At 39.8% G+C, this 23160-nt stretch overlaps 1 protein-coding gene across 1 annotated transcript in view; it reads left to right on the top strand.

Moving 5' to 3' along the window:
• THSD7B (thrombospondin type 1 domain containing 7B) overlaps nucleotides 1-23160 on the top strand; it is a 764324-nt gene that overhangs the window by 265568 nt on the left and 475596 nt on the right. Inside the window, exons 5-6 of the mRNA XM_033860221.1 lie at nucleotides 1579-1734; nucleotides 16753-16950. Coding sequence (XP_033716112.1) covers nucleotides 1579-1734; nucleotides 16753-16950 — 354 coding nt within the window. The remainder of the gene's footprint in view (nucleotides 1-1578; nucleotides 1735-16752; nucleotides 16951-23160) is intronic.

The following is a 23160-nucleotide window of genomic DNA, read 5'->3' as shown; positions in this document are numbered from 1 at the left end:
CATATGTACATGCACAGTCCTGGTCACTCCAACCTCCCCACCCAGCTGTTGTTATCTTCAGCACAATCTCTGATCATCACCTCTCCTCAGCCTTCCCAGGAAACCCTTTTACTTTCCCCCAATATCTCCTCTCTCTTCCCTGGCCTGTCTCTTCCACATGGCTTGACATTTGACATTTACGTTAGCAATCTTGCTTTGTTCCTGTCTTTTATTTTAAGTCAGGTCAAATCCTTTCGGTAAACTGTAAAAGAATTAGTTGCAAACAAACCGTTATTATCATTTTCCTTTGCAACCTTTGTTTTTCCCATTCACCCTCATAGTTACCTCAAGCCGCTCCACTTCTTTCCCCGATGGTTAAAACATCTTCGTGACAGTATTTTTTTGATTTTGCTCTTGCTTTGGTTTCCATTCAGAGTTCTGCTGGTCACAGCTGTGATTTAGTTCGATCTGTATCTGATTCAATTCACATCTTATGTAAAGAGTGAGGAAGTAAAGTAGATGGGGTAATTTACCTCCCTATTTTCTCATACCAGTCTCCGTCTTTGAAGCACTTCTGATCTGCTTAACAGATGGAAGTGATGTATAGGAAATATTTCAATCATAGTACAAGGCAACCCATAAGATAAAACCGTCTGGTCTTAAACCATTGGCTCACAAACTCTGAATTGCTCCGAAACCCACTTAGTGTGGGATCACTCTGTGCAAGTGTAGTCAGGCATTTGGCTGTTCTTTTATTGGGTCATTTTGGGATATTGCTCTCCCAGCTCCTATTATGTTATAATCTCCATGAGAATCAGGAGCCCATCTTCTTCTTCATCTGTGTATTTTCACGATTCTCAGCATGGGTCTGCACAGAGAGGACACTCGAGGAGCACCACTGATGCACAGATGATTACTGCCTCCTGCCTTGACCCAGTTCTGGGCATTCTCCGGGCACAGGTGCATACCAGGAAGGGCTGGAAGGTTCCTAGTTGGCATTTCCTGTGGCTCCGCAGACACTCCTTGTGCCTCTGGGTAGGCTTTCTAATGAAACTGACTTCCAGGGACTAATTCTGCCACTGCAGATCCTGATTTTTCTTCTTCTTCTAAAAACCATTTTTCCTCCGTGTCTTCGAGAGGTCCACCCCTCAGGGGAGTAAGAGCAGTAGACTGGTTATGCTAAACACCCCACCTCGGGTTTCAATTTTGAATTTTTCACAACAACCCAGTCATCTGTATAGTTGAGATAGACTCATCTTGGAACTTCACAAAGCCACTTAATTTTTTTAAACTTCATAACTCTAGATAATAATCTAGGTTTCCAGTCCTCTTGGATTCCCAGGGAATACTCTGTCGAACAGGAAACTCAAATGAGTGCCCTTTGTCACTGTCTTTCCTTGCCTGTCCTCACCCTACATGCTAATAATGTGCAGCTAAGTAGTACATATTGGAAGAGTGCTGATAGTTTGTTTGCATATAATCTGTTTAACCATAAAGCTGATGTGAGCAAGGCAGGCACACAAATAAAGATGGGAAAAATTCTAGGGATGTTCAGAGAATGTGACTCGGGCCATTTTTTTTTTTTTTCTATCCATGCAGTCTCTAGACCCGTGGAAAAGACATTATGTTTGGGACCTGCCCCTTCAGCTTCTCAGCTCTGCAATATCCCTTGCTCTACAGACTGTATAGTATCTTCCTGGTCAGCCTGGGGCTTGTGCGTCCATGAAAACTGCCACGATCCTCAGGGAAGAAAAGGTGAGTGCCTTGTTTGTATGTGGTTCGTTTCCTTCTAGTGCATGCTATTTATTCTGGTCACTAAATAGCCCCTTAAGTCTGCTTAGGACAATATTTGTTTGTAAAATGTAGATAACCAGCTCAAGTCTGACAGCATTCAGTTATTAAGGAAGCATTGGAGACATTTCTGTGGACACAGAATCCTACCTTGGTTGACCTTTCAATTAGGCTCGTAGCTGGTGAAGTGACTATTACTGAAAACTGGTATAATTTAACCCTGCAAGATATCTGGTCCTGACCAAAATGTCCATAAGACACACCAAAATGTCCTTCATATTTGGTCCCGTCCAAAACATCCATGAGCATATTCATCCCATGCCACATGATTTGATTAGGACCAAATTCAAGGAGCTTTTGCCATGTACCAAATGTCTTATGGACATTTGGACTGGATCAAATATCTGCTAACCATAAATTAATGATTTTTTTATATGCAATGGTTATACTGTAGAAATTAGATACGATTTCTGTAATCATATCAAGAAACAACGGTTTTGCATATCTATTTATTATTTTCAGATTCCCAAAGGCTGAATCACATACTGAATTTTATGTTATAGTTCAAATTTTCATGAGGGGCATTTATGTGTGTTGTTTTCTATTGATGTTGTCCTCAGGCTTAAAGCGAAATCTTCAACCTTTGTGTGCTTGTTTATATTTGTTACGCTATGAGACTAGATATCAATTACAGGAAAAAAACTGTAAAATATACAAACACATGGAGGCTAAACAATACGCTACTAAATAACCAAGAGATCACTGAAGAAATCAAAGAGAAATCAAAAAATACCGAGAAACAAATGACCCAAAACCTATGGGATGCAGCAAAAGCAGTTCCAAGAGAGAAGTTTATAGCAATAAATGCTACCTTAAGAAACAAGAAAAATCTCAAATAAACAACCTAACCTTACACCTAAAGCAATTAGAGAAAGAAGAACCAAAAAAAAAAAAAAAAAAACCAAAGTTAGCAGAAGGAAAGAAATCATACAAATCAGATCAGAAATAAATGAAAAGGAAATGAAGGAAACCATAGCTAAGATCAATAAAACTAAAAGATGGTTCTTTGAGAAGATAAGCAAAATTGATAAACCATTAGCCAGACTCATCAAGAAGAAAAGGGAGAAGACTCATATCAATAGAATTAGAAATGAAAAAGGCGAAGTAACAACTGACACTGCAGAAATACAAAAGATTATGAGAGATTACTATAAGCAACTCTATGCCAATAAAATGGACAACCTGGAAGAAAAGGACAAATTCTTACAAATGCACAACCTGCCAAGACTGAATCAGGAAGAAACAGAAAACATGAACAGACCAGTCACAAGCACTGAAATTGAAACTGTGATTAAAAATCTTTCAACAGGGTTTCCCTGGTGGCGCAGTGGTTGAGAGTCCGCCTGCCAATGCAGGGGACGCGGGTTCGTGCCCCGGTCTGGGAAGATCCCACATGCCGCGGCTGGGCCCGTGAGCCATGGCCACTGAGCCTGCGCGTCTGGAGCCTGTGCTCCGCAACGGGAGAGGCCACAACAGTGAGAGGCCCGCGTACGGCAAAAAAAAAAAAAAAAAAAATCTTTCAACAAACAAAAGCCCAGGACCAGATGGCTTCACAGGCGAACTCTATCAAACATTTAGAGAAGAGCTAACACCTATCCTTCTCAAACTCTTCCAGAATATAGCAGAGGGAGGAACACTCCCAAACGCATTCTACAAGGCCGCCATCACTCTGATACTAAAACCACACAAAGAGGTCACAAAAAAAGAAAACTACAGGCCAAAATCTCTGATGAACATAGATGCAAAAATTCTCAACAAAATACTAGCGAACAAAATCCAACAGCACATTAAAAGGATCATACAACTTGATCAAGTGGGGTTTATCCCAGGAATGCAAGGATTCTTCGATATATGCAAATCAATCAATGTGATACACCATATTAACAAACCATATGATAAACTCAAAAGATGCAGAAAAAGCTTTCAACAAAATTCAACACCCATTTATGATAAAAACCCTCCAGAAAGTAGGCATTGAGGGAGCCTACCTCAACATAATAAAGGCCATATAGGACAAACCCACATCCAGCATCGTTCTCAATGGTGAAAAACTGGAACCATTTCCTCTAAGATCAGGAACAAGACAAGGTTGTCTACTGTCACCACTGTTATTCAACATAGTTTTGGAAGTTTTAGCCACAACAATCAGAGAAGAAAAAGAAACAAAAGGAATCCAAATCGGAAAAGAGGAAGTAATACTGTCGCTGTTTGCAGATGACATGATACTATACATAGAGAATCCTAAAGATGCTCCCAGAAAACTACTAGAGCTAATCAATGAATTTGGTAAAGTTGCAGGATACAAAATTAAGGCACAGAAATCTCTTGCATTCCTATACACTAGTGATGAAAATTCTGAAAGAGAAATTAAGGAAACCCTCCCATTTACCATTGCAACAAAAAGAATAAAATACCTAGGAATAAACGTACCTAAGGAAACAAAAGACCTGTATGCAGAAAACTGTGAGACACTGATGAAAGAAATTAAAGGTGATACAAACATATGGAGATACATACCATGTTCTTAGATTGGAAGAATCAACATTTTGAAATTACTTATACTACCCAAAGCAATGTACAGATTCAGTGCAATCCCTATCAAACTACTACTGGCATTTTTCACAGAAATAGAACAAAACATTTCACAATTTGTATGGAAACACAAAAGACCCCGAATAACCAAAGCAATCTTGAGAAAGAAAAACGGAGCTGGAGGAATCAGGCTCCCTGACTTCAGACCATACTACCCAGCTATAGTAATCAAGACAGTATGGTAGTGGCACAAAACCAGAAATATAGATCAATGGAACAGGATAGAAAGCCCAGAGATAAACCCACACACATAAGGTCACCTTACCCTTGATAAAGGAGGAAAGAATATACAAGGGAGAAAAGACAGCCTCTTCAATAAGTGGTGCTGGGAAAACTAGACAGCTACATGTAAAAGAATAAAGGTAGAACACTCCCTAACACCACACACAAAAAAACCCCTCAAAATGCATTAAAGACCTAAATGTAAGGCCAGACATTATAAAACTCTTAGAGGAAAACATAGGCAGAACACTCTATGACATAAATTACAGCAAGATCCTTTTTGACCCACCTCCTAGTGAAATGGAAATAAAAGCAAAAATAAACAAATGGGACTTAATGAAACTTAAAAGCTTTTGCACAGCAAGGGAAACCATAAACAAGACGAAAAGACAACCCTAAGAATGGGAGAAAATATTTGCAAACGAAGCAGCTGACAAAGGATTAATCTCCAAAATATACAAGCAGATCATGGAGCTCAATATCAAAATAAGAAACAGCCCAATCCAAAAATTGGCAGAAGACCTAAATAGACATTTCTCCAAAGAAGATATATAGATTGCCAACAAACACATTAAAGGATGCTCAACATCATTAATCATTAGAGAAATGCAAATCAGATCTACAGTGAGGTATCACCTCACGCCAGTCAGAATGGCCATCATCAAAAAATCTACAAACAATAAATGGGTGTGGAGAAAAGGGAACCCTCTTGCACTCTTGGTGGGAATGTAAATTGATACAGCCACTATGGAGAACAGTATGGAGGTTCCTTAAAAAATTAAAAATACAACTACCATACTACCCAACAATCCCACTACTGGGCATGTACCCTGAGGAAACCATAATTCAAAAAGAGTCATGTACCACAATGTTCACTGCAGCACTATTTACAATAGCCAAGACATGGAAGCAACCTAAGTTTTCATCAACAGATGAATGGATAAAGAAGATGTGGCACATATGTACAATGGAATATTACTCAGCCATAAAAAGAAACGAATTGAGTTATTTTTGGTGAGGTGGATGGACCTAGAGTCTGTCATACAGAGTGAAGTAAGTCAGAAAGAGATAAACAAATACCGTATGCTAACACATATATATGGAATCTAAAAAATATATATAAGGTTCTGAAGAACCTATGGGGTTCAGGACAGGAATAAAGAAGCAGAAGTAGAGAATGGACTTGAGGACATGGGGAGGGGGAAGGGTAAGCTAGGATGAAGTGAGAGAGTGGCATTGACATATACACACTACCAAATGTAAAATAAATAGCTAGTGGGAAGCAGCCGCGTAGCACAGGGAGATCAGCTCGGTGCTTTGTTTACACTTAGAGGGGTGGGTTAGGGATGGTGGGAGGGAGATGTGGGGATATAGGTATATGTATAGCTGATTCACTTGTTATACCACAGAAACTAACACAACATTGTAAAGCAATTATACTCCAATAAAGATGTTTAAAAAAAACCCCACAAAACTCTTCAGTGGCCAAGAGACAGATACAATGGATAAGATAAAGAAATTTAAATAATCAAACAAAGAAACATTTTAAAAAAAAAGAAAAGAAAAGAAGCCCTTGATGGGCACTGTAGTGAAAAAAAAAAAAAATATATATATACACACACTCCAGAAAAGATGTTAAAAAAAAATTTATAGGTCTGTGCAGTCCTGTTTTCTTTGGTTTGCTGTTATATACACATCTGCATCTTCAAATGTACATTTTTAGTGGCATCTTGACTTCTCTTTTATTGATCCTTTAGTTTTTTTTTTTTTTTGATCCTTCAGTTTTTCTTGATACTGTGTCCCTTAATGGCAGTGCTAAAAGGAAATATTCATTTTACTTAGAGAAATGAGATCCAAGGACATTCCACAAGTTAGGTTGTGTTTGCTAAGCACTAATCCCTCCAGTTATCCCACGGAAAAGAAGAGCACATGGCCAAGTGCTTGCTGCTACGATACTGATGCTCTCAGCTTAATTCTACCTCCATTTGAAAACTCACATTTCAGCACTCCCCAGAGGGCTCACAGGCACACATGGGCACGCCCAGGTTCACACACCCACGTCCCTTGGCTTTTCTCTTTATTCTGTCTCTTTTGTTCTAAGGTAGAAGAGGAGTATGTGTATTGCATCTAGGACAGCAAGACTAAATTTAAGTCTTTTGTCAAACAATAGAAATCTGAATCTCAATAGAATATGGGGGTCTATTGGAAAGCTCACGCTACTCCTGTATTAGACATGTAACCAGAATGCCCCCCAAGCCTCTTTAGCTTATAGGTACAAATAATTGCCCATTAATTCTAACACTCACGATTTGTTGTCTTGTGGTCCACACGTGTATAACTGGACTATGCAAGTCTCTTGTAGTTGTATGTGAGGCTCCCCAGGGTGACTTACCTGTTATTAGCACCAGTCCTCTTATGTTTGATGTGTGTGTCTCTGTTTTAAGGTCTCTGTCTAGAACATCGTTTGAGGCTGGACTTAGGCTCCCGCAGCCACTGTGGCCATGGCTGTCCCTGCTGGCACAAAGTTACTGCATTGAGTGTTGCCTTCTTTTGCTTTCAAAGCTGGAGAACCCACACCAGGCCAAGTGGGCCCTATATTCATTGGGACACTTTTGGTTATAAGTGACAGAAGCCCAATTCCAACTGGTATAAGCTAAAATAAGGGAACTTATTAGCTCATCTAGCTAAAAATAGAAGGGGAGGTAGGGTGGCATCCCAAAGTATCAAGAGGTCAGCAGAGCACAGTTTCATTCTTTATCTTCCTCTTTATAATCTTCTGTTTCTACAATCTTCTATTCTTTTCTCCTTCTATTTATAATCTATTTCTCCATCTCTTGCTTCTACTTTCCCCTTTATTAGTTTCAGTTTAAGGCATGTCCTCTCCATGGAGCAAAGACCAGGCGTTCATTTTCTTTCTTTTCTTTTTTTCAACCACTAAACTTTTATCGTATATTCTTCTTGTTGGTAGATTTAGTTTTGGTTAATGCATGCTTTTAGTGATTATTGGTGTCCTTGACAGATGGATAACAAGGCAACAACAAAATTCTGTAACTATTTGAGGCACTCTGATTTGAAACATCTATTTCTTAGAATTTGTTAACAAAAATTCAAGTATTAGATGTTGTTCTAAATCCCTTCAGTGATATAAATAATTGTCTTTTATTGCTTAAGAGGCAGTATTACATTCGAACCTTATTTTATGCAGTTGATGTTTGAGTTAAAACAAAACAAAAAATCAGACAGCCCTATATCATTGTAATTATCTAAGCTCAATTTGTAAAATCCATTTATGATTTTACTGGGGCAGACTGTAAAAATCTCTCAATTTCATAGAAACTTTCAGAGGTCAGTTAACATCAACATAGTCTGCAGATCACAAATTAGAGAATAAAGATAAAAATTTTGTTTCCTTGATTCTTAGATCCATTCTTTTCACACGTTTTGGTTTCTAGATCTAATTGTGTCACAAAATCAATAAGCACATTTTATGTGGAGGTTTTCTTTTCTCTAGAGCATTGTAATAAAATCAACATAACATCTTATAAAAGGTGATATCTTATTTTTATGGTTAATTAATTTGTATCATCTTTATTGAGATATAACTGACATATAACATTGTATAATTTTAAGGTACACAACATGATGATTTGATATATATATGATGATTTGATATATAATCATATATATATATATATGATTACTGCAGTGAGGTTAGTTAACATATCCATCACCTCACAGAGTTACCTTTTTTTTGTGGTAAGGACTTTTAATATTTTTCTCTCTCTGTACCCTTGTGTTCATTGACACATTACTCACAATAGTCAACATATGGAACCAGATAAAATGTCCAAAGACAGATTAATGGATAAAGAAAATGTTATACATATATATATGTATATATCTCACATATATATATTTATATCATATATATACAAAGTATATATATATATAGAGAGAGAGAGATGAATATTTTTTGGCCATAAAAATAGAAGGAAATCCTACCATTTGTGACAATATTGAGGAAGCTTGAGGGCATTATACGAAGTGGAATAAGTCAGACAGAGAGAGACAAATACTGTATAATCTCACTTTTACGTAGATTCTGAAAAACCCAAACTCATAGTCATAGAGAGTAGAATGGTGGTCGCCAGGGGCTAGGTGGTGGGAAAAATGGGGAGATGTTGATCAAAGTGTACAGACTTCCAGTTGCAAGATGAATAAGCTCTTAGGATCTAATGTACAGCATCCAATGTATAGCATGGTTAACAATACTGTATTTATACTTAAAAGTTGCTAAGAGGTTAAATCTTAAAAGTTCTCACCACGCATACACATATAAGGTAATTTTTATTTTCGATGGCAAATAAAGTAGCAAGAAGTGTCTTCCTTAATAATTTCAGGAAGAGTCCTGGAATTGAATCTCACTGGCTTCTTTGTGTCACGTGTTCCTCTCTGTCCCAAACGCTCTGATTGCGGGATGTGGGGCTGAACCAGCCAGGTCCTAGGCATGTGGCCACCACTGGAGGGACAACTCCATCCAAGCCTCACAAGCTGAGAGTGGGGCAGGAGCAACTCCCTTAAGGAAATACGAGGTCCTGATCCTGCAAGAAGATAGAAGCAATGCAGGGGTCAAACGTAATAGATATTTATTAAATGCTTTGTCCCCTTTGTTCTGGCCCATAGAGTCTCTGTAACAATTCAGAAAATGCTCCTTTTTCCCAATCCTGTGTTGCAGTTTTGGTCACTTGAGCCAACTTTTCACAAAACCCTTTGTGAAAAACTGCACTTTCAACTTTTATTTCTGTCTTCCTCTTCCACGTAACTCAGAACAGGTCCATGGAACTCATCGGGGAAACTCACAACATTCTGACGCTTTCATTCACCCCATTTTCCCAAGATGCTTTTATGCCAAATTACTTCATCATTGGCTTCTCTCCCTCTCTTGCATAAGTCAACTCTGACAAAGGCACCCTGGTGCATCGTTCATTAGACTTCACCTGTTGTGGGTTAAATTGTGTCCTCCAAAAAGATGTGTTCAATACCAACCCCTTGGACATGTGAATATGCCCTTATTTGGAAATAGGGTTATTGCGAATGTAATCAGGTTGAGACGAGGTCGTATTGGATTGGGCTAGGCCCTATTCTAATGCCTGATATCCTTATACAAAGAGGAAAATCTGCACACACAGCTACACACAGAGGAGAGTGCCTTATGAAGATACAAAGACACAGAAGACAAGGAGAAGGCCATGTGAAGACAGAGGCAGACATTAGAGTGAGGCTTCTATAGGCCAATAACTACTAGAAGCTAGGAGAGAGGCATGAAAACAGTCCTTCCCCAGAGCATTCAGAGGGAGCATGGCTCTACGGACACCTTGATCTGGGGCTTCTAGCCTCCAGAATTATGAGGCAGATTTCTGTTGTTTTACATTACTCAGTTTGTGGTACTTTGTTTTGGTCACCCAAGGAAACTAATATACTGCCCAACTTTGTATCAGCATTTAGTTTCAGCAAGGATCTAACACTTCCTGAAATGTCAAAACTAAAGTGTGGAGAAGTAAATAAATTATCCTAAATCCCACAGTGATTTAATAATGGCCAGGCCAGCCCTAAGAACTTGTGTTCCTGTCTTCTCCGTCCACTGTTCCTTCTAACACTGGCTTCCTTAATGATTTCCTCCGTAAGCCTAAAGAAGTTTGGATCAAGGCACAAGTCCAACACTGAGGTTAGCAGAGAAGCCCTCTGCCCAGAGGCCAGTGGGAACCATTATCCATGAGAGCGAATCACTGAGCCTGATGTAGGAGATATGGCGTGAGGCATGGGATTCACCTTAGCTCCAGTATATCGTCTTTGGAGAGAGAGCAAAAGTAGATTTCAGTTTCAGTTGTATGAGAAGGGGAGGGTATTCCAAGAACAGCTGGAGAGCACCAGATATCTGGGATGTGTGTTTTTTGCCTTCAACAATAAATTTTTCAAGAAAGGCTTAGCCTTTGGGGCTTGAAGGAAAGGGTAGAGACAGTAGAACTTCTTTATGTGAAGGTGGTAGTTTTGCCAGCCACCTGCAGAGTTTAGGGGCATGTTGGGATTGGTGAGAACTGCTGAGGCTAAGTGACCCGCCCTAGGAACTAAGTAATCGCAGACGGGAGAGAGTATAAGCTGCAGTGATTGTTATTCAGGTCTGGGAGTTTGTAGTTTTATAAATGTCTCCCTAGAGTAGAGAGAACTTTTATTTGTAAGGTCTTACTAAAACCTGCCAGGACCACCTGCCTGTCATCCCTCTTGGGAAGAATAAAAAAATAGAGTTCTCCCTCCAGGGAAATGATTCTGTACCTACAAGGAGTCCAAGCATGTTATGATGAGACTAAATCATCTTGTTATTTCCATTGACTCGTGAGCATGAGTTCCAGGATCCTCTCAATCTAGGTCTGTCCCATGGTCCTACCGTGGTTCTTCCAGAGTCTCTGACTGTCACAAACTCAATGTAGTTGAGAATTCCACGGAGGCTGGAGTACGCTGGTTAATGCATTAAACATCACACAACTCTGGGATATAACTGAACTGTTTAGTTTCATATTTGAATTGCCTACCCTAAAGAAATGCAGTGAACCTCCTAGCAGAAATCTAGGATAGTCCTATTTTCCTGGATACTTTATACTCCTCTTTCTATATGGATGGTGGAGGCTTTGAGGAGGAAAAACAAGCAAACCACCATGGCAAGAAATAAATGTGTAAAGTTGGAGGTAATGACTTTTTCTCCTCACTCGTCTTTTTCCCAGTCACATGTTATTGCTTTGGTGTGGTCCCTTTTGTTCACATTTTAAAAAATACAGTAGAAGAGGACGGGAAAGCATGAAATGTTTTATTATCTAATAGAAGAAATTAGTTACTATAGAAATTATCTTCCATGTGGCTGTTATTTTTAGGCAGACACCCTTCAATCAGGAATCATCTGAGGTTTGTGGCCGTCAGGCATTCAAAGTACATTAGGAAATCCGCCGTTGTACCCAGCCTTTGCTCCTTCCGTCAGGTCTGTGACAGGCAGACAAGGGGATGGGTGTTCGGCAGGTCGGTACTTGTCAAGTGAAGCTAGGACACCTTTCAGAGGAATTTAAATTGGATCAGGTTTTATCATTCATTGCTTTATCTTTGATACTTTCCCAGAGAGTTATAATTAGAGATATATGAAAGATAAATACCCTGAAAAACTTGCTGATGGACGAACTCTACCCATAGGTATAGTGCATTTCTAAAACTTCTTTTTGATACATAGACATGTATTTATATGACATCCTTGTCCCTTTTCAGATATATTCTAGAAAGGCAACCTTGCCTACAGAAGTTGTTCTTAAGAGAAATTTTATGGAGGCTTCCCAATATGGCGTTACAATAGGTAACTGCTTGTGTGTTAGGACTTCAGGGAATCCTACCCTCCCTCAGTATAGTATCCCTTACCCCTACCCCCATTATAGCACCTAAAGGTCTAAAAATCCCCATAGGAAAAGACATTGTGAAACTGAGAAGCCATGACTATCTATGAACATAGTCTTTTATGCTCTGAAAGAAATCAATTTAGATGACACACTAAAGTAGGAAAATACTGACGTGTTTTAGATCTTATATAACAAGAATGGGGAAATTTTACATTTTCATCCATGCCTGCTAGAAAGATCCACCATTAATGAGAAGTCTATGAAATAATTTTGCTTTGTCACAGATCATATATAAGACAGTTTTTTTGTATGTGTGTGTGTGTTGTTGTTTTTTTTGCGGTACGCGGGCCTCTCATTACTGTTGTGGCCTCTCCCGTTGCGGAGCACAGGCTCCGGACGTGCAGGCTCAGCGGCCATAGCTCACGGGCCCAGCCGCTCCGCGGCATGTGGGATCTTCCCGGACCGGGGCACGAACCCATGTCCCCTGCATCGGCAGGCGGACTCTCAACCACTGTGCCACCAGGGAAGCCCTGCTCAGGTTCTTTGACTCAGAGTTGTTAATCAGTGTCCAAGGCTGCAGAGGTGAGAGGCAACTGGAATGCTGTAAGGAGAATAAGCTTCTGTTATCCTTGGTCAACCTGCTGGATGTTTCTTCAAGTCTGTCCCAACAGAGTTAGTGTAGAGACAAGTGTTGGCATTGGTGGCTTTGTAGAAGCTCACGTGGACACTTTTGAGCCACTAGCATGTGAAGATGTAGGTCCTTAGACCTGGATTGACCCTCCTGAGCCTCCTTTAAGTTTTCTGTGGCTTCAATTAAAAAACATTGACCTCTCTTCTGCCACTGGTACTTCTTTCCTTTTCTTTCCCCAACCCACGAATCATTCTTTTTTAATTATCCTCAGTAGCATATGCACTAAAATAGTAGAATATATACTAAATCCTTGGGTTCACAGAGAAAAACCGTGCAAATATAGTTTTACTAAAGGTGAACTGAATCTGTGGCCAGGAAGCGATTATTAGAACTCCTTCTTGCTACTCAGGACCTAAAGTTCTGATATGTAATCTGCACAGCTTTATTTTAAGGAAATGATCCATTGTACCTGTCAGATTCACTGTTCTAAGTGGGGCTAGAACACATCATACACAGGAGCTGAATTTAATTCTTTCTTGTGAAGAGGTAACAACTCAGGAAGACCTCAGCTGAATTTCATACGTATCCATTTTTGTAATTGAAGTATAGTTGATTTACAATACTTTGTTTCAGGTGTACAGCACAGTTATACGTATATATGTATATATGCAGTTATATATATGTATGTATATGTATGCATATATGTATACATATGTACATATATGCATATATATGTGTATGTGTGTGTGTGTGTGTATATTCTTCAGATTCTGTTCCCTTATAGGTATTACAAAATATTGAGTATAGTTCCCTGTGCTATACAGTAGGTCCTTGTTGGTTATCTATTTTATATATAGTAGTGTGTATATGTTAATACCGACCTCCTAATTTATCCCTCATACGTGTCCATTGAATCAGTTATGTGCCTTAGGAGAAGTAATCAGTTATCATCTCATCTTAGTTTTCACATATGTAAAATGAGAATAGTAACTTATGAAATTGCGTAGGGGGTTTATTAATTTGGGGTAATAGAAGTAAAGTGGCTATCACAGTCTTGGTATAGGGTGGATGCTTAGTTAATATATGTGCTTTTTGACTTGTTGGACTGTGGGCTCTGTGAAGAATAGATTTATGTCTTCTGTTCCTCCTGTGGCTTCCCACAGTGTATCATAGCGATCTCCATACAGCAGCTACTGTTTACTGAATGGTACTATCTGATTAGTGTGGAATTCAGTGAATGAAGGTAAACGGTTGGCTGGGCCCAGCCACTGTGGACTTGGCGGTTGTGTATCTCTCAGAACAGAAGTACCCAGAGGAAGCCTGATGTCTACTGCGGCCATGAACACCAGTGTGTGATTATAGTTAAGAGCTAACAAGAGAATCCAAGGTTTTTGTTTATGCTGAGCTTGTGCTTTGATGTGATCCTAGTTAGATTCAGGACAAGGGCAGCACAAATGAGTGACTGCAAGAATTTATTGACTGAGGAGATGTAATCTACAGATTTATGGCGAGATAGATGCAACTTGATTTATAGAGGAAAACTGCACCTGCCCCTTACTGGTGTTAAGCTCTAGGTAATAGAACACTCAGCATCCCTCCGTAAAGACCGCTAAGTTTCTGGGCCGGGTGTCAAACATTGTAAATCATGGAGCCCCATGCCGTGTCTTGCTCAAAGATATAAACTAAACAAGCACAAGCAGAAGACAATAAATAAGCAGCATATGGACATTACATGTAAGAATAGAGGTCATCCAAGTTGTGTGGCAATGAGGGCTCAGGGGTCATCCATGCTGTGTGGCAATGAGGCCTCAGAGGTCATTGTAGTTTGATGGCCGTCGAGTGTAGTTTAGAGCTCTGTGTGTTTCCTGCCGCTCTTCTCAAGGCGGCCCGGGAAAGGAGCTGAATTTTCCTGCAGGTTTTATTTTGACTAATAAATGACATAAACTTGGAGGTATGAGGCGCAGCAGAAGCCATCTATTGTTTTAATTGCTTCTGACCTTAATATTTTCAATGCCATGAGGATATGTTCTCTGACTGGCCAAATGATGCCTGCCCACAGGTGGTCAATCCATAACGTAAGAGTCTGTCTTTTAAAAGGAGCTCGTGGGTTAACCCTGAACCAAAAAAAAAAAACCGATAAAGCCCTTGCAACTTTGTATCTAAAATACTTGCCCAGCCCTGCAATATTCTAAGGGAGTTCGGCTCCATCTTGTGGCCTAAAACCAAGTGTCCATTTGTTCCATCCTTCTTGGCTACTTAAGAGGAGACAGTCTTTTGCCAACTACACCTTCAGCCTTGTATTCTTTTTGTCTCACTACTATTTGTGGGGAAATAGGCATGGCCCTAGCAAACTGAGAGGGGTACACCTGGCTTTGTTACCTCTCATGCTCCCAAACTTATCTCTCTCCCCTCCTCCTGTGGGAAGAGTGGTGGGGTACCACAGTCTTCTGCTGTGAATTCAGTGTTCTCATGCTATCTTCCTAAAAGTCTCTTATTTATTTATTTATTTTTACCTGTCCCAAGGAATAAATGGTCATTTCTTAAGATGCTATTATGTAATAAGATTGGTTTCATTTAAAAAAAAGAAAAAGGAATTAAATCCGTTGACTGAATTTGGAGAATTAAAGGATGGACGGGGGCTTCCCTGGTGACACAGTGGTTGAGAATCTGCCTGCTAATGCAGGGGACACGGGTTCGGGCCCTGGTCTGGGAGGATCCCACATGCTGCGGAGCGACTAAGCCCGTGAGCCACAATTACTGAGCCTGCGCGTCTGGAGCCTGTGCTCCGCAACAAGAGAGGCCGCCATAGTGAGAGGCCCGCGCACCGCGATGAAGAGCGGCCCCCGCTTGCCACAACTAGAGAAAGCCCTCGCACAGAAACAAAGACGCAACACAGCAAAAATAAAATAATTAATTAATAAACTCCTACCCGCAACATCTTCTTTTAAAAAATAAATAAAAGGATGGATGGTAAGATATGAGATCCATGGAAGGTAGGCCTAGTTTTTAGAAGTGACCTGAGGGCCAGAGGTGGAAAACTCACAAACAAAAGGGTTGCATCTCGTTCTCAGTGGCTTTTTAAAGCTTACATGGCTTTTTAAAATGTAAATTAATTCCCATCATTTAAAAGTAGAGAGATGTCATATAAAAAACAAGCATAACTTGCATTTCTGGCTTCTTAGTCAAAATTGGAAGATTTGACAACATAGGGTTCACATTTCCTTGTGGTAACAGTCAATGGAAACTGAATAATAGTCAAACACTTTAAAGCAAGCACACATCTTCCGTTTTACCACAGACCCCACCACTCCCTACAGTCTTGTGGTTGACCCATATCCCATCCCTCAATTTGTACCTGCTTGACTCCTGCTTGACATTGAGTTTGTGACTCTGTAGGCTTGTAGCATGTAAGACCCATTCACGTCCTTATTATGGTATAACTTTGGGCCTAGTCCCACAGTACATTTTTAAAAACTGAGTAATTGTCTAGGGACCCATGTCTAGCCAGGGTGGGGAGTACAGCCCAAAGATGTCCCGTCTTCACAGGGCAGGCTGACCTGGAAATCTCAGGAGAGTGATACAGGGAGATCTCAGGGCCTGAAACAGTGACCTGGGATATGTCAAAGCATAGATGTATTTCAGCTTAATACAGAGTAACAAGAATGTCAAAAACAACAACAAAAAGAAAATGGGGATTTATCTATGTTTAGGCTGTTTCCGTGAGTCTTCGTTTATTTGTTCTGGTTTACTGATACCATTGGACATACGCTGTTTATTACTCCATTTGATTATGCCTGGCCACTCTAACTCCTAAGCTGTAAACCCTTAGAAGACAGATTTTCTGTTCCAGTTCTTTTCCCTTTTGTCTTTCCTTTCCTCTTCTCATCTCCCCATTTCCCATAACATAAAACATATAAAAATAATACATGCTTTAGAGTTAGCTGTAGGTACACAAATAAAATTTCCATCAGTTTCCTAGCTGCTGCTGCTTTTCCTTTGCTGGATCAGGATGGAATCCCATGAACCTTTTATTCTTTCTCATTTTAGGATTTAGAATGAGACAGCGCCACGTCCTCATGGAGTCCACAGGGCCTGCAGGGCACTGCCCTCACTTGGTGGAATCTGTCCCTTGTGAGGATCCGGTGTGTTATCAGTGGCTGACATCTGAAGGGATCTGTATCCCTGATCACGGCAAGTGTGGCCCCGGACATCGCATCCTGAAGGCTGTCTGCCAGAATGAGCAAGGTATGACTCAAAGAAACACGAGGATTGTGTCACCACTCTCAGGCCATCTTCCCCAGGGAGAGAAACACAGTCTTTCCTATTCTTGAATACTCACGTTTAAGTCAAGTGACCTATTGCTGCAGAGTAAGCTGCTTTGACTTAATACAGGGCCAAGTACTCCATGACAAAAGAACACTGTCTGATTATACCTAAATGTAATACAGTGAACCCAGAGCACTCTCTGGAGTTTTTAATTCATTAAGACAAACAGAATACAGAAATTGGCTGGAGAGTCTTCAACTTATCAGTACAAAACAAGTTTGATTTGCCTTTATTGACGTTGATATGTAATATGCTTTTATATATTATTAACAAATACTGCCTGGTAAAGATTCCAGGGCTGCAGCTCCCTCCGAGTTAAAAAGAAAAAAAAAAAAGTACTAAGCTGTATCTTTTCAATTATATAACATTAGATTAGAATCAGTTCTAGACATAATGCTTACATTTCTAAAGAACCATTTTAAAGTATAAGTTGTCAAGATTTACAAAACTATTAACAGTGATGTCTTTCCTTCATCACCAAGCTTCTGGTGTGATGGTTGTGTGAAATGAAGGGTGATTGAGAAAATATGTAAGTCCCATGGAGATGAGAAAAGTGACATTTAAATAGAGTTAAAAAAATTCGGTCTTTTGGAAGAGTATCGAGTATGTGTATTAATCAGTTCTGCCATGAGAAGTCAGAATTTATAATGCTCTTGGCGTGTGGAGTGAAATGTTTTGACTTATGGAGTAAAGAAATCTATAGAACAGAAGGAAATTTCCAAGTGGATTCAGAACGGATATTAGCATCCACACAGGGTTGACATTCAGCAGTGAATTTCCTGTTCCCTTCCTTCCTCTCTCCCCTTCTCTCTCTCTCTCTCCCCACCCCGTCTCTCTCCTTCCCCACCCCCCCATCACTTCCTTCTTTCTTTCCTTCTTCCCTCTTCTTTTTATCCCTCCCTCTCTCCCTCCATCCATTGTTCCTTCATTTTTTTTAATCATTACCTTACTTAGACAAATATACATTTTATCAGGTGATGTAATTGATTACCTCATGAAGCCAGGTAGTTGTTTAATTAAGTAGGGCCACACCAGATTATATTAGCTACAGTCCTTTTTGACTAAAATAGTTAACACAGTGGCTTCTAATATTACTGAATAATTTTTGAATCGCGGTGACATGTGTGAAATTTATTACCAGCAGCCCATAAGATCACTTTTTGAATTCAAGAAAAGTAGTATAGATGTTTAAAACCTGGGCTCTAGTGGCAGACAGGTTGGAATTTCCAGTCTGCTACTCTTCTGCTAGATAATATCAGGAAAATTATTTAACTGTGGAGGCATCCTTTCCTTCAGCTGTAAAGCGGGGATAATAAAACCTACCTCTCACTCTCAGCTTGTGAGAATTAAATTACTTACATAAAAGTGATTAGTGAAGTGTCTGGCACATAACCATTCAAAATAAGCTATGAGCTCACTTAGTTGTAATGCACATTTATTACTGTTCTCTGTCCTGGGGGATTTGTGCAAAGAGCATTCTTTTAAAAAATGAAATAAATGAAAATAATAATGAGGATTAGAATAACCATACTAGTTCGTCTCCCCAACCTCCAGCTGTGGAAACATAATCATTTGTTGGGTTGAGACCCAATGACAAATGACTGTAAGGATTTGTCATCCCATAGCAGGAACTGGAGACTTTACAAGGCTGTCATACTATGGCCACAGGGCCAGGAACTTCTTTCACGATGTGTACTGTCCCTTCTACAGTACTGCAGAGTGTGAGATTCTGATTTATAGCTAGAAATATATATTTGGTCCGTGTTCTGGCACACAGCTTCTAAAACCACGGGAATTTCCTGAGGAGTCAGAACAGTGGGAGTAGGTTTTGTTATAATGTTTGGTCTCCGGCCCTCCGTTCCTGAAATGACTTCCATGAAGGTGAAATTGGTGTCTTGTTACTCACATCAAGCCCCTTTCTACCACAACTGGGTTTATATGAATGAGATAACTTTTGGAAAGTACCTAAAGGTGGGGCTGGTTGCGCAGGAACCAACTGTGAATAGAGGGTTGGAACTTTCAACCCTACCCCCTGATATCGGGGGGAGGGGGAGGGGCGAGAGGCGGAATCAACCACTAATGGCTAGTGAGTTAATCAATCATGCCTACGTAATGAAGCCTCCATAAAAACCCAAAGGACACTGTTCAGAGAGCTTCCGGGTTGGTGAATGCATGGAGATTTGGGAAGAGCAGCGCAGGGAGGCTCCTTGCCCTTTCCCATACCTTGCCCTGTGCATGTCTTCCATCGGATTGTTCCCAAGTTTTATCCTCTTATAATAAACTGGTTATCTAGTAAGCAAAGTGGATTTCCTGAGTTCTGTGAGCCTCTCTAGCCAATTAATGAAACTCAAGAAGGGGGTCATGGGAACTTCTGATTTATAGCCAGTTGGTCAGAACTACAGGGAACAAGTTGGACTTGTGATTGGCATCCTGAGTTGGAGGAGGTCATTGGAACCCCCAATTTGTAGCCAGTTGGTCAGAAGCACAGGTAACCGGGGCTTGAGATCGGTGTCTTAAGCGGAGGGCGGCCTTATGGGACTGAGCCCTTTACCTGTGGAATAGGATGCTACCTCCAGATAGATAGTGTCAGAATTGAGTTGAATAGTAGGATAACCAGCTGGTATTGGAGAATTCTCTTAGTGTAGGGTGGGGAAATAACCCCCCCCCAACATACGCACACATTGTGACTGAACGTAGAACACTTCTTTACAGAGCTGTCAACTCTACCATTTTATAGAAATTCTACAGTTTTATTGCTATTCATGTGAAATAACTAGTTTTCAGCATTGACCTACCCTCTCAATTTTTATGGCATAAGTAGGAATTACTACTGGTTTAGATCGGTTTCATGAAATCTTTGTGGGTTTTGTGGGATAACAGCCACAGCTGTGGTTACAAGAACATACTGGCCTCCTGATGACTGAAGCAGTCTTTTGTCCAGTGAAAAATTGAAAATGTGATCTGGTTGCACTTTTTGAAGTTCAGCTTCAATGAGGTTGTGGATGATTGATGATCAAAGTTTGCTGGAGAAATGCTCCCGTTTGACCCTCTACATATCATCATAGCATTTCCTTAGTGATAGGAATTGACAGAATTGTTGACACATTTAAATGCTTGGTGAGAAAAAAAGGACTGAGATCTATTTAATGAATCTCCTGTGATTTTTTCTTGTAACTTTTGATACTTTCCTTTTCATCACTCTGAGTTTATTAATTGTTTCATAGGCCTTTTATTTCAGAGTTTATTCATCCGTAAATGGATGAGACCAAAAGAAATAAATGTTTTTTGATTAAAAAAATCAAACAAACTCATATTAGATCTAATTGGACTTGAGGCTTGCTATAATTTCCAAGGTTACTTGCTGTGTCCTTTATTTAAAGGCTTGTCCATATTGACTCACTCCACGTATCCCTTATGCCAAAAGGAACATTCAGTATCCTTGCAAAATGTCTACAACCCATTCAGATAGCGGAGCCAAGAGATTCTCACACAGCCGTGATCAAGATTCTGTATGACTCTTAAAAAAAAAATTACTTATTTTCTTTATTATTTTGTCTGCGTCAGGTCTTAGTTGCAGCATGCGGGATCTTTCATTGGGGTTCATGGGCTTCTCTCTAGTTGTGGCGTGCGGGTTTTCTCTCTCTAGTTGTAGCATGTGGGCTCCAAGGCGCATGGGCTCTGTAGTTGTGGCACGTGGGCTCCAGAGCATGTGGGATCTGTCGTTTGCAGCATGTGGGCTCTCTAGTTGAGGTGCGCAAGCTCAGTAGTTGTGGCATGCGGGCTTAGTTGCCCCATGGCATGTAGGATCTTGGTTCCCTGACCGGGGATCAAGCCTGCGTCCCGTGAATTGCAAGGTGGATTCTTTTACCACTGGACCACCGGGGAAGTCCCAAGATTCTGTAGGACTCTTGACAGTGTCTTGTGGAGCATAACTCCTGCCACTGGAAAGACATGTTTCTGTTCCTCAGAAGCTCCTTTATACCACTAGCTTGGGAACTTAAAAATTACACAATCTATGCCACATTGAAGCTAGTAAGTAACTGGAAATAGCAGTTTTGATATCCGTAAATCTTGTGGGTTAGTTTAAGAATGTGATCTACTTCAGACTACTTAAAATTCAAGTAGTCATCTATGAATTTCTACAGCTATCTCTGTTGATATATAGTACTTTGACCCATTCTCTATTTGATTTATTAGTGATACTCTTCAATCAGTCTCACTAAAGTTGCTATTTCTCACCCAGCCTGTGATTGTAGCAAATATTCTGTTAGTAATATTTATTTTCATTAAGAAAATTGTATTATAGATTACATGAATGAGTATTCTGGTTTGGAATCTGATTTCCAGTACTTTGACTGGTGAATTAGCTTTGATTTCTCTCCTCTGCACATCTAATCATTAGTATGGGTCAAAAGAAGTCTACTAAGTATAGAGTACATATAGGTTTTTCTTGTCTCATTGACAAGTAGGTTTTCTACATTTCAAAGGGGGCATTTGAGTTTCTATAGAAATTTTTTTTTTTTTGAGGAAAAAAACTTTATTTTTTAATTTTTTTGAAACAGCTTTATTGGAGTATAATTGCTTTACAATGGTATGTTAATTTCTGCTTTATAACAAAGTGAATCAGCTATACATATACATATATGCCCATATCGCCTCCCTCTTGCATCTCCTTCCCTCCCACCCTTCCTATCCCACCCCTCTAGGTGGTCATAAAGCACCGAGCTGATCTCCCTGTGCTATGCAGCTGCTTCCCACTAGCTATCTATTTTACATTTGGTAGTGTATATATGTCCATGCCACTCTCTCATTTTGTCCCAGCTTACCCTTCCCCCTCCTTGTGTCCTCAAGTCCATTCTGTACATCTGCATCTTTATTCCTGTCCTGCCCCTAGGTTCTTCATAATCATTTTTTTTTGATTCCATATATATGTGTTAGCATACGGTATTTGTTTTCCTCTTTCTGACTTACTTCACTCTGTATGACAGACTCTAGGTCCACCCACCACACTACAAATAACTCAATTTCGTTTCTTTTTATGGCTGAGTAATATTCCATTGTATATATGTGCCACATCTTCTTTATCCATTCATCTGTTGATGGACACTTAGGTTGCTTCCATGTCCTGGCTATTGTAAATAGAGTTGCAATGAACATTGTGGTACATGACTCTTTTTGAATTATGGTTTTCTCAGGGTATATGCCCAGCAGTGGGATTGCTGGGTTGTATGGTAGTTCTATTTTTAATTTTTTAAGGAACCTCCATACTGTTCTCCTTAGTGTCTGTATCAATTTACATTCCCACCAACAGTGCAAGAGGGTTCCCTCTTCTCCACACCCTCTCCAGCTCTACAGAAGTTTAAAAATTTTTTGTTCTAGTTCTGCAAAAACTGCCATTGGTAATTTGATAGAGATTGCATTGAATCTTTAGATTGCCTTGGGTGGTATGGTCATTTTAGCAGTATTGATTCTTCCAATCCTAGAGATTGTCATACTAAGTGAAGAAGTCAAACAAAGAAAGACAAATATCATATGATATAACTTATATGTGAAATCTAAAAAAAAATGATACAAAAGAACTTACTAATGAAATAGAAATAGACTCACAGACAGAGAAAACAAATTTATGGTTACTAAATGGGAAAGGGGAGAGGGGGGGGAGGGAGGGAAGGATAAATTAGGAGTTTGGGATTAACAGATAACACTACTATATGTAAAATAGATAAACAACAAGGTCCTACTGTATAGCACAGTCAGTTACATACATACACATATATGTGTAACTGAATCACTTTGCTTTACACTGGAAACTAACACAACATATTAAACCAATTATACTTCAACAAAAAGGCGGGCATTTGAAAGTAAATGGAGTGTGATCCAAACTGCATGCTGACATATTTTTCCCTTAGATTTTCAAGTTAATTCACTGTTTTCAACTTTGTTTCTCTGACATGTAACTGGTTTATTGTTGCTAGGTTTCACTGGCAATAGATTAAGGTTTAGCATCAGGTGACAGCTTCCCAGAGCAGGTTGAGAAGATCCCCGTAATGCCAGGGCAGTGGACAGCATTCCCAGTGGCTGGCAGGTGACCACTATTTATCACTGTTCATGTATCCAGGATGCAAA

Source organism: Tursiops truncatus, chromosome 7 (genome assembly GCF_011762595.2).
Source record: "Tursiops truncatus isolate mTurTru1 chromosome 7, mTurTru1.mat.Y, whole genome shotgun sequence".
NCBI lineage: Eukaryota > Metazoa > Chordata > Mammalia > Artiodactyla > Delphinidae > Tursiops > Tursiops truncatus.
This window is presented reverse-complemented; position numbering and strand designations above follow the sequence as displayed.